We start from the raw sequence: 12491 nt of genomic DNA on the forward strand, positions 1-12491 counted from the left end.
CTGTTGTGTCCTCTAGAACTTTTTGAACGATTTACCACGTGAACTTTGGTCGAATAGTTGATTTCCAGCTGTTTTTTAGGCCTCCCGCTGGGGCTTTTCTGGCTTTCTCTCGATCCTGCCGAAAAATCTCAATGAACTTCAGTATTCGATGCTATCTCAAAAACCACTCGACAGATTGTCACCAAATTTTGCGCACGTGCACATTACATTACAAAGTAGCTTCATTGAAAATTCATCAACTTCCAACCATGCATTCAAAAGTTATTCGCAAAACAAAGTGTTGCATTTTATTTTTTCGAATACACTTCTTGAAAAACCGATGTTCATAACAAGTTTTCGAACCGAATTTTATGTTACCTACACTATATTTTTAAGACAATTGATTCATAAAACTATTGATCTTAAGTTATGTGGTAGAAATATCAAATGAATCTATCATACTCAACAATTAAAGCTATTGAAATTACTTTTCTAAATACCAACTTGATTGATTTTTCTTATGAAAACACAAGTCATTTTTATTAACAAGTTGCGGACCAAATCCGAGAATTCTCATTTTTTCGCTTACCGCAAGTGTGCTTAGAAGCATAAGAAGCATACAACTATGATCGATGTTTACTCTTGAGCTCGAACGCACGGACATCGGCTCAGAAATCAACTGAGTTGCCAACTGAGCTATATCACAACACACAACACAACAGTTTACAAAATATTTATCACTTAAATCACTAAAATCACTTTATTTCAAACATGAGATTTTATTGCTCAGAACAAAGGTCGGAGCAAACAAAAAACGTGGGTTCTTAGTTTGACAGCCGCCTACTCTTTCAAATACAAAAAAAAAAAATACAAAAACTAACATAAACTAGTCGCAACTTCTTTCAATTTAGAATATTTGTAGCCTGGCCAATATATTCTATAAGTGAAATATAAATTTAAATTTGTTTTGATAACTTTTTCAGTAAAGGGTGATGCGGTCGAAATTTGGTCAAGGGAATACGCGTGTAAATCGGTTAAATCGTTTATTTAAAAAATCATTCAAATTTCATTTTCAAGTTTAATTAGTATAAAATTCAGGAAAAATATTCAGTTAGGCTTCCGCTTTTCCAAATCTGAATTGCCGGGCCTTACGCTTAACCCCTGCCATCAGATTTTGTACAGCCACCTTGTCCACCTTCTTCGCCGTAGAAAGCCAGTTTGCCTTGAACTGCTGCTCGTCCTTAGCAGTTTTTTTGGTCTTCTTTAGGTTCCGCTTGACAATAGCCCAGTATTTCTCAATTGGGCGGAGCTCTGGCGTGTTGGGAGGGTTCTTGTCCTTGGGAACCACCTGCACGTTGTTGGCGGCGTACCACTCCATGGCCTTTTTACCGTAATGGCAAGATGCCAAATCCGGCCAAAACAGTACGAAAAAACCGTGTTTCTTCAGGCAAGGCAGCAGACGTTTATTTAAACACTCTTTCACGCAAATTTCTTGTTTAACAGTCCTGGAAGCTATTAAAATGCTGCTTTTCAAGTCACAGGTACAGATGGCTTGCCAAACCAAATATTTCTTCACGAACTTTGACATTTTCATGTACTTGCAAATATCTGCTACCTTTCCCCTTACTTTTGCCTTTTCTTTTTTTCCTTTTTTCCTCCTGTCCCGGAAGCTGCTTGTAGTCGGCTTTGACGTAGGTTTCGTCGTCCATTACCACGCAGTCAATCTTCGTCAGCATCGTCGTGTACAGCCTCCGGGATCGCACTTTGGCCGTCGTATTTTGTTTATCATCGCGATTTGGAGTCACTACCTTCTTGTAAGTCGATAGTCCGGCTCGTTTTTTGGCTCGATGCACGGTTGTAGACGATACACCCAGCTTATTTGCGGCATCTCGGAGAGAAAGGTTAGGGTTTCGCTTGAAACTACCGGCAACTCTCTTTGTCGTCTCAGCGGCTTCCGGTTTTCGATTTCCCCCCGATCCAGACTTCCTGGCTGTCGACAAACGTTCCCCAAACACTTTAATTACATTTGTAACGGCAACTTTTAGCGATTTTGCCAGCTTTGCGTGCGAGTAGCTCGGATTTTCGCGATGCGCGAGCAAAATTTTGATACGCTGCTTTTCTTCCTTGGACGGCATTTTGACAACTGAAGAGTGAATTCCAAAATCAAAATAGGAGCAACATTCTACACACACACACCTTCAAAATAAGGGGTGTTCAGGTTTTTTAAATGCAAAATTGAAAGCAGTGTTCCGAAAATCACTCGGAAGAAACGCTCATGATAGGTTTCTAGTTGGAAAAATGCTGCTGCCTGTAGTTCCCTAGAGAGTCGACAGAGCGACAATGCCAAGTCAACGTAAACAAGATTCAAAAGCGAGAGCAGATTCGCATCAAAGTCAATCTCTAAAGCTCACTACCTGGTGTATCAGAAGTGATTGAGACACTTACTTATACTAGATTCAAATCGAAAATCCACTCACTCACTCAAACTCAATCAATGCGGCCTTGCATCGGTTCATACTGCCTGCGTACTTTCTGCCAAAGCAGCAGATACATATGAACAAACATACTACCTGCGTGTTTGAATGGCTATTTTGGTCCGCCCCAACAACAGCAACAACAAAGCAAGATGTATCAGACAGCATTCGATCATCGATCAGTAAACGAGTGAGTGAGTGAGTGATTGAGCAAGAAAAGTTATTGGGGGCCGTTCAAATATTACGTAACGCAATTTTCGGTAATTTTCAACCCCCCCCCCCCCCCCTACATAACACATTTTTATCAGATTTTCTACCAAAAATTCCTTAACCGTAACAAACTGCTATACCCACTCCTCCCCCCTAAATGCGTTACGTAATATTTGAATGGCCCCTTGACTGAAAGAAGAATCTGAAAATCAGGTAGCTCCTCACTCAGTTGAGAATTCCAACTGGAGAAGGAACGTCTCTCTTTCAAATTTTATTTCTTTGATTCTCGGAGCAGCGCTGTCGAACACAATCTTTGCCCCGCTGGGAGATAAACCAACCGACAATTTAGGTTTTGCTTTCGCTGTTGAAAACGTTTCAGTGTCTCTCATGAGAATTGAGTGATTTTCGGAACACTGATTGAAAGAAATACGTCAAGTTGATATTGATCAAATTTTGACCGTATCACCCTTTATACCGATTTAAAATATTTTGATATCCATATTACGAAAATCCTTAGATGGACAATATTGTCGATGTGAGAAACTCGATTCTCATAAATTCTTTCTTATAGATAAGATTTTGCTTTCTTCTACAGTCCACTGTTCTTAAGTTCGATTTCTTATGCAAGTGTCTGTCTTGATCATCAATTAAGATTCCCTACTGTGATTAGCCTACAATCATTGCGTCAATTCCCGACCACGGCCAATCACATTGTGGGGGCGCTCTCTGATTGACTTGAATCAATTTATTGCTACGATGCATAGTCCGCATTCCGAATCGCATCAATCAATATTATTAAAGCAGAAATATCCATCTCGGTACGCGGGACTTTCGATAAACCCGCCATTCAAGTCGGAAAAACGCAAAGAAACCGACGCGCGCGGGACCATAACGACATTTGATAGGAATCATAAAACGAATCAGGCTGACAACGGCGGTTTAAAAATAGTTCGGCGTCATTCTATACCTTTACGTTATATATATTCTGGTATCCATACTCCTTCCTAGTAAGCACGCCGATAAGTCTATCAGTTGGTCTCAGAGACGTGTAGCGATTTTCACAGTTTGCCATCTACCGCCAAACAACGACGGCGACTACGACGCACGACTACATCCCGTGACGGCAATAATGTCACATGTGCGCGTCTGCTGCTGCCGCCAAATACATTTGGCCAATACCGTACCCTTGTCAGGGGGAGGACTGCCAGCCAGCACTCGGAATCAGAGATTTTTTATGGCTAGATAATTGGCTTCCAATTACAAATATTATAGAATTACAATTCGCGTGCAATTTCTCCAATCGATGTGACCTTGTGACTACCATTTCCTACTTAGAAGGCATAGCTTCTGAACTTGTGTAGGTCGTACACACAAAATTTCTGAGGCCGAAATTTAGCAAAATTTTGCTCAAATTTGACCAGCTAAAAACTTAGCAATCAATTTAGCAAAAAAAAATTACTGAAATTTTAGCAAAATAGTCGAAAGTGTCCAGACTAAATTTTTACTAATTTTTCAGCAATAAAAATTATTATTTGCTAAAATTTAAGCAAAAATTTATTTACCCTCAAAAATAACTAGAATTCTAGTAATTTTCAATTTTTGAAATCACCGTTGTTTTTCTTCTGATATTGATTTATTAAATAAAAAATCGTTATATTCAATTGCTTTGAATTTATTCAAAAAAAAAAACTGCATGCGGAAGCAGTAGCATTTTTATTACTTACACTCTACGTCGGTTATTTTGTCATCGGTAGTTTAGCGGTTTTAACAGTCTCGCATGTCGCATGTCAACACTTTGGCATCCGGAGTTTCCATTCTATAATTAAAAAAAAGTTAGAATGAAATTTATTAAATCATTAACGAATTTTTAACTTACAACAATTAGCTAGATCTTATTTCGCCATAATACAATGGTGGTTTGCGGAGATTTGTCTTAACGTCATCAAGACAACCAAAAGAACAGCTTTCCTGAACGCGCAAATCAAATGAGCGCAGTGGACCGTGCTGAGTAACCTATCAAAGAGGCGAGATACAGGGTTGATAGCTGAAATTCTATAATAGGAAAATTTTTCAGTACATAATTAGAATTGAAGTAATTGTATCGTTAAGCGATTTTATAAAAAAGTAGCTCCTTGCTTGAATTAAATGTTAAACTTAGCCCCTCTATAACTACATCATACTACGGGATGAAAATCCCGGGAAAAAATTCAAACTCATCAGGTTTTTAAATATTTGCCTACAACGAACGGATCGAAAAGATTGTACGGTTCAAATGGATCTTTCGGTTCAAGCGGATCGAGCAAATCAAACGAACGATCAGATCAAACGCTTTGAATGTATCGTATGGCATGGTTCAAAGGGATCGAACAAGTCGAAATGATCAAACGGATCGAACAGTTCGTACGGTTCAAACTGATCATACGACTCGAAAGATTTAAACGAATCGAAATGATCCAACGTATCCACTTTGAATATTTTTAATTCACATGAACACTTGAATTAAGATTTTTCAGTGTGAGTTAATAAAAATAAATTTCTAACTTCAAAAATGAGAGCTCAATGGAGGCTTTTGAAAGCATAAGGAAATAACATGAAGTTAAACTTACCTTGCCTGTAAATGGGAGATAATTTAAAAACTGCAGCGCCATGTCCAGCTTCCCGCGCATCCACAGCAGCATGATTGAAGGTGTCTTAACAAGTCCTGAAAAAAAAACACTTTTATGGTTTCTTTCGAATTATATCTGTTGCTTCTGGAACAGCTAGTAGTTCGAATTCGGAACTCAGATTTTCAATTGACTGCATTCGGAAACAGATGATACGGAACATCGAAAACCGCTCGCAGTATTTTATACGAGTTTGGAAACCTATTTACAATGTCCATTGATTACAAAGCCTTAGAAATCTCATCATTATCTGAAAGCTGGAACAAAATTTGGAAGTCCGAACTCAGAAGCAGCTTTGCAAACGATATTTCTGCTGTACCGGACCAGCTGTTCCAGAAGGCAGTCAATTGAAAAGTCGATTTTCAAACTAGAACGGAGCACTGTGAACAGTTTTTGCATGTTCAGGTAACTATTTGAACAATTATTAATTTACCTTGTTTCCAATTTTGCCGCTCCGATTGTTTTCGGCCCTGAAACCACAGAAACCTGAAATAAAGAAGCATAATTAAGTTTCTTTCAAGATCAAATTCAATCGTTAATCTTACTTACCAATCGAAATTCCGTTTCAAACAGGATAATTTCAACCCGGAAAAACATCCACCGGAGGTTCTTCCGAACGGCCACCATAGTATCCGAAGGATAAGCCTTCGGAAATCTGCCAACAGCCGCAGCGGCATTACGAAAACGGAATCGAAACATTCCGAAATCGACCGAAAACAAAAATGAAATTCCTGTCAACACAAAACGTTGACCGCGGTTCAAGTACAGACTAAAAGTTCGAGTCCAAGCTACTTGAAATGCTAAAACTAGTAGCAAATGGGTGATTTTTACTCAAATTGAGCTAATTGCAAGGAAAAATTAGAAAGTACTAACTCAACAGTAAAATTTTTTTTTTGCTAACGGAAAGTAACAGCCATTTTTTGCTAAGTGGAGCCTCGAAAATTTTGTGTGTAGGTCTCGTGAAATGCTCTCACGATTCAATTTTGGCATTTTTTTAGAGCTTTAAAACTTTCGATACAGCGAAATGGCTATATGTTTGACGATAACAATTCCAACGAGCTGATCGGGAAAGATCTATTGTAGGTCAGTTCAGACGAGGCGGGTACACATAGTTGTAATACATACTAGTGGCCTGGACCATTTGTCACTCTAATAGACTGGTACTACACAATCATTTCATTCGATTGCATTAAAGTGCATTGTACCGTGCACTATATAGGCAGCGGTACTTTTATGCATACGATGGCTTGCTCAGGGTTTGCTCCAGTCTTCATACATATGTACCTACATACATACTTTCATGAATCTGCAGAACGATGATGCATCACCGTTCTGGGAGAAAATGCAGATAGTTTGACATCCGTTCATCTAATATTTTTAAGCATCACTGAGAATGTTACCTGGTGACAATGAATCAAATATTTTTCCCAGGCTTTTTCAAAGGTTTTTGGGAAGCTGTTCTTTAATGCGTGCTGAAAAAAGTGAGAATATATCATTTGGTTTTGTATGTGGCATATAAAAGAATTTTCCAATTCAAAAAAATAGTGCACTAAATTAAAAAAAATGGTTCCTTTAAGTCGGCCTATAGTTTTGTCGGTAAAAACATTTTAGCATCTTTCAGCAGAATTTGAAAAATTAATCATTCAAATACCGGCGGATGAACTGATCTGCTTTCTGTCTGGTTGTATCTAACGCAATCCTACTAAATTTAGATTCTTTGTTCCGCTGCACTTTCCCCTGGGGGAAGGAAACCCGTTTATCGAGATTGCCTCACTGACTTATCATAGAAAGAATAACATGTGTAGGGTACTCATGTAACAGTCCGACAACGTTCTAAGTTTTCAGAATGCCTCATCGCATAACCAGTTTGTGCTATTTTAAGCTCGCAAGTAAAAACTTGGAGCTCAAAGTTTACCCCTTCTTGAAGCGTAAGGATCGTCCCTGACATAAAGCGGGTAGATGGGCATCTGGCCCTAGGCAACTGTGATCCTCTCCAAAGTCTGAGTCGACCCGATACAGATATGATGATTACAACCTGTACTATGTGCAACTGTCTGAACGTCCATACTTGTCACCATTAACCGTGTTCCGTGACGTAAGTAAGTTGATCTCTTTGTAGATCCCCTTTCTTGATCGTTCACGCGGATAGACATATGTACCTGGCTCTCGGGTTTTAATCGATCGTTAGGTCTTTCCTGTTGTTGGCTCCACTTGCGTCTCCATATTCGCGGTTAAAAATATTGGGTGGCCGAGATGAGGTAGAGCAGTGTTACAAAAAGGTGTTCTTTGGCCGCGTTTGCTGATGCCGTCGTTCGCCATCACAACAACGTGCTTCACGCCAATTGACGTCAATTGAAGGGGAGGTTCGAGCAAAACAGTCGGACGGGGTCGTCGATGTGGTTACCTGGAGGTGTGGACCTCTGAATGACCAACAAGGCACGCAAACCGCCAGTCTGCAGGCGGCAGCGGCGGCGGCGCTAAAAATAAACTGCCCGTTAATGGGAGTAATTGTCGCTATAAAAGCAAACGAGGGAATACAGCACTCCGAGAACTCGTTAAAAGCTGGCAAAATACTTTTACCTTCTGGAATGCTGGAAGGGGAATGATCAGTACCAAGACAAATGGGAAAAAATAGACGAAATTTGTAAAACAAAATATCAACGAATCTCTCTCTACCTTTTAAGAGGTCCTGACTTAAATAACATGACCAAAACAGCTGATTTTAGATATGGAAAGTTTAGTAAGAAGTATTTCAAAAATATGCAATTAAATAGATTAAACCTATTTAAAAATTGAATTTTCTCACCATACCTGAAGAGACGATAGCAAACCGAAAGGCGCCATCTGATTCCTTTCAAAATAATACAATCAGCACCCATGGGGCAGTGTTGCCCCAAGCTTGCCATTAATAAAACTTCTCGTAACTGTTGTTCTGGATAAACGGACAAAGGTCAACAATATTCTTCTATCACTTCAGGATTTAGTTACATTTACTTTGTTTGAGATTGATAAGAAATTATAAAGCAATGAGTTGCTTAGCTGTTTGTTAACATTAGCTTAAAAATCTATAAAAAAAATTACCTAACTGGCGCAGAAAATTTTCAAATTTTTCAGTTTGATAAGTCTTTTAATCGATTGGAATGATACTGACAGAAAATCGAAAATTCCAATCGGAACATTAAGTCCCTTTCCTTGAAATCTCTTCAACCATACCAACTAAAGGGTGTCCACGATGAAACTGCCACACACAAAATTGATTCGCAAAATTCGAGTTTTCATCCGATTGCCATTAAATTTTCAGGGATAAAGTTCATTTTACCTTTTTACTCGTATTTTATTTACATTCCATACGCGAATGCCCGCACCTTGGCCTTAACTCCGGCCATAAGATTCTGCACAACCTGTGAATCAACCGTTTTTGCATGTAAACGCATACTTTCTTCAGTTCCTCGACTGTCTTCACTACCTTAGGTCGTTTAAGAAGGTGCTGCTTCATAATCGCCCAGTACTTATCGATGGGGCGGAGCTCCGGAGTGTTGGGAGGATTGAACATTTTCGGCACGAAATTAACCTTATTGTCCGCATACCACTTCAGCACGTCCTTGGAGTAGTGGCATGAGGCCAAATCCGACCAGAAGATTGTTGGGACTTTGTGGGCCTTCAGGAGAGGACGCAGACGCTTCTGGGGCACTCTTTCATGAACTCCGCTTCCCGAACGTGCAGATGGTTTGCCAAACCAGGAATTTATTCGCAAATTTGACATCTTCTGAGTGCGGACATGCTCCGGAATGCTGTTTGAAGTCGGCCTTCACATATGTTTCGTCGTCCATGATGCAGCATTCAACTTTCGTCAACATGTTGAGGTACAACTTCCTGGCACGGGTTTTAGCGGACTTGTTCTGCTTCTCGTCGCGATAAGGGGCCTTTTTTACCTTGAACGTTCGTTCTTGGTTTTGGCCTTCTGGCAAAACTTCGGCTTAGGTGCAGCTTCTTAGCCACCTCCCGAACGGAGGCGTTCGGGTTTCGGTTGAAGGCCCCAACTACGCGGTTGTGATTTTTGGTGCTGTACAGAATACTTTTTCCTTCACTTCTGGGCTTCCGATCGGTGGTCAATCGTTCCTCGAACCGCTTAATCACTCGCGACAGCATGGAATTCGCGATTCTCAACGTTTTGGCGATGGAACGATGCGAGAGATCCTTGTTCTCGTGATGAATGCGCAAGATTTTATCAGGCACGAGCTTTTCTTTCGACTTCAGCTAGTTTTAACTTGCAGGATGTAAACAATGCACTATGAACTAAATCCACCAAAATTTCCATTTCATTCTACCCAACGGTTTAAAAATTAGATCAATTTCATAGTGTGGCAATTTCATCGTGGACACCCTTTACAGCTAGAACCAGTTCACCAAAATGCGGTCTGCTTGAACGAAAACCAGCAACATAATTCGGTGATCGCAGTGTGATCTTCTAACATCAACTCTTCGTATTGATTAATGTCCAGAAGTCTATCCTCCAAAAATCACCGATAAATAGGTAAAACACGTAACTAAACTATAAAAAGAGAAACGATTGGATTAGAGAGCTAAACACTTGACGTGCATAGGTATTTTTGCTGACTGCTTGGATCCTTAATTAAAGGAATAAATCTGATAAATCTTGCCTTGGTTACTTCGATTCCACTATATTTTACTAAAACGGAAATTGGATAGTCTTATAACTCCAGTTTCTGAAAGTTGACTTGAGTCGTCCAGTTACCATAAGAAGCTATCTGCGGGAATACATACTTTGTTGTCACACTTCCTCCAATCCGGTCTCAAATCACAACTTCAGGCTACTGCTCCGAATTAATTCGAATGAATATTCAGATCAGAGATCGAACAAAGAACAGCGTTAGCGAAAAACGCTCAAAAGTGGTGACCGACCGGCCGCCGCAAGAAAACCAGCACCTGTTGGACATATTTCATTCATGAGAATAACTGCGCGTTTCGCTTTGAAGTGTATTTTCGCAAAGGTTTGTCGCGTGTGGTGTGTGTCGCTGTTGTTGATATTTGTCTCTTCTGCCGTGGTAGACGAGAAAGAAGGACGAACCGATCGAACGAGTAAATGTATGTAGGTGGTAGGTGTGACAAGCTCCGCCCACCCCACCGCCCTATCTACGCTCCCCTCCCCGGGCAGTCAGTAAAGGTGCGACTGCGACTGTTGAGTTTTGCCAATTTGATGCTGCGGGAGATGTTGCGGGATGCTAGCTGGGAAACACAAAGCGGGTGGCAGTGCGAAAAATTATCTCCGTTTAGGTAGATATGGCATATGTCCTACCAAAACAACTTTGTGAAAATTAATGAACATGCTTAATCCGCCGGCGAAATATTCACAGCTCGCGATGGGTGTTTGGTTGTTGTTGTTTTTTTTTGTTGTTGCTCTTTTCAGTGCCGCGCGGCCACTTGGGAATCGGTGTCCACTTTGAAATTGAAATCATCGGCCAAGAGACTAACTCCGGCTGGTTTCTTGTGAACCAACGGGAGGTCCCACATGAATGAAAGCTCAATTCGAACGTTTCGATTAACATGGTGCTGCTTTGGTACCTTTTAATTAAACATTTTTTAATTATTATTTTTTCAATTTATTATCAAAATCTATGTAAGTTGAGGAGTTGGAAAACAAGAGCAATGAAGTGGTACTCTAAAAAAGTTATTAGCATAAAAAATAGCTATCTTTTTAAGGGAGATATTCATCACTACTAATGAAAGACACCGCTTCGAACATTTTGACGCAGCATTAACAGTGATGAATATCACCCTGAAAATTACCCCGTTTTTGGAGTCTAATCACTTTTTTATCTTAAATCGAATTGAAATGCAGTCTAGGGATGAAATATTTGTCATAGTTAAGGCTTTAAGAAAACCCATTTTTGAAAGAAATCGGCCAAAGGAGATCAAAGTTATTCATGAAAAACTGGATTTTCATGTTCCTCCCGAACGAAATGTCTCAAAATCGCATACAAACTTCAGGCTCGTTGAGCGATCCCTTCCCGTGATCCGATCTGGCCCAAATTTGGCATGAGACCTTGTACTAGGCCTAGGATCAATTTAAGCCTGCAGCGCATAACATTTCACAAGCTTGAAATTCCCAGACAAATTTGGGGCAGTCTAGTAACCATGGTTTAAAAAACTGATTTTGGCACTTAAAAACTCGAAGGATTGAACCTATATGAATAAGTGCAATTAAAAATAAAAAGTTCTTTGAATTGAGAGTTAAAGTAAGAGTTTTACAAACTAAAACAAGAAACTTGAGGCAATTCAACAAGATAAATCGGTGGTCTCGATCGCACATTCAAATATTGCTCACGCTTATCTCATCAACAATAATTGCAGCACAACCAAGGCGTTCGTTACCACTGGCTTGGAATAGGTTTGACTCATCTTTTTTTTCCAACCGTTTGAAACAAACATAGAATCCTAAGTAACCTACTCATGACTCCAAATTTGCCGAGATACTCCGGCTGGCTTGAACCCACAATCCATTGTACATCAGTTTTCGGATCGTTCAATGCCCTGTCCAACCCCCCACCGATCCCCTTGAAGTTAAGCTATTTTGATTGTATGAATTTAGTACAAAAAAGTTGCACATTTTAAACATCTTACCTCGTACCATTTTTAAAGGATACTCATTGCTAATTTTCAAACAGAACTAGCTTGAGATGAAGAAAATCCCGCGGGAGTGTAATTCTTTCTGAGTTCCTGCTTCCGTAGACTTTAGGCTCGAATAATGCATAGGGTATCCATCGTCTATTCGACCTATGCTGTAATTATATAGCTCCCATGTACCGCTGCACTACAATCTGCTGAGAGGGAACTTCCTACTATCCACTGCTACATTCGCATACACTCGATGACCTTCTGCTAGACTGACCGACGTACACTCTTGGAGCGGAAGTATGTTCCTGATGCCTCGGAACAGCCCTTGGACAGACATTGCTTGCTCCATTTAAAGTATTCTACACCGACATGAATAGGATTCATCTTGATCTTGATATTTCTATATGAAGAATTTCACTTTTGATTTTAACTAAAGTTAAGAGCGTGAAAAAACACGTCATTCTGCAGTCTATGACTACTTCGATCGCCACCAAATTTTGATCAATCGGTTAATAAAAGTTTTCTTAGC

At 39.9% G+C, this 12491-nt stretch overlaps 2 protein-coding genes across 6 annotated transcripts in view; one reads left to right on the plus strand and one right to left on the minus strand.

Annotated features, from left to right (window-relative positions):
* LOC129751929 (ion transport peptide-like) overlaps positions 1 to 12491 on the plus strand; it is a 106838-nt gene that overhangs the window by 71714 nt on the left and 22633 nt on the right. The gene's annotated exons all lie outside the window — the stretch shown is intronic.
* LOC129751928 (uncharacterized) lies at positions 4357 to 6054 on the minus strand. The gene is made up of 5 exons (XM_055747716.1): positions 5876 to 6054; positions 5760 to 5812; positions 5270 to 5364; positions 4540 to 4676; positions 4357 to 4479 (listed from the first exon to the last, which is right to left on the minus strand). The coding sequence occupies exons 1-4, from the start codon at positions 6001 to 6003 to the stop codon at positions 4545 to 4547; spliced, it is 408 nt and encodes a 135-aa protein (XP_055603691.1). The 5' UTR covers positions 6004 to 6054; the 3' UTR covers positions 4357 to 4479; positions 4540 to 4544.

This window comes from Uranotaenia lowii, chromosome 3 (assembly GCF_029784155.1).
Source record: "Uranotaenia lowii strain MFRU-FL chromosome 3, ASM2978415v1, whole genome shotgun sequence".
In the NCBI taxonomy this organism is placed as follows: domain Eukaryota; kingdom Metazoa; phylum Arthropoda; class Insecta; order Diptera; family Culicidae; genus Uranotaenia; species Uranotaenia lowii.

Bases quoted from the DNA above. Each gene is read 5' to 3' on its own strand.
- LOC129751928 (XM_055747716.1), bottom strand. From the start codon at position 6,003: ATGCCGCTGCGGCTGTTGGCAGATTTCCGAAGGCTTATCCTTCGGATA. The intron at 5,365-5,759 runs GTAAATTAATAA...TTTTTTTTTCAG, and splicing joins GCGGCAAAATTGGAAACAAG to GACTTGTTAAGACACCTTCA. The intron at 4,677-5,269 runs GTAAGTTTAACT...CCTCTTTGATAG, and splicing joins ATCTCCCATTTACAGGCAAG to GTTACTCAGCACGGTCCACT.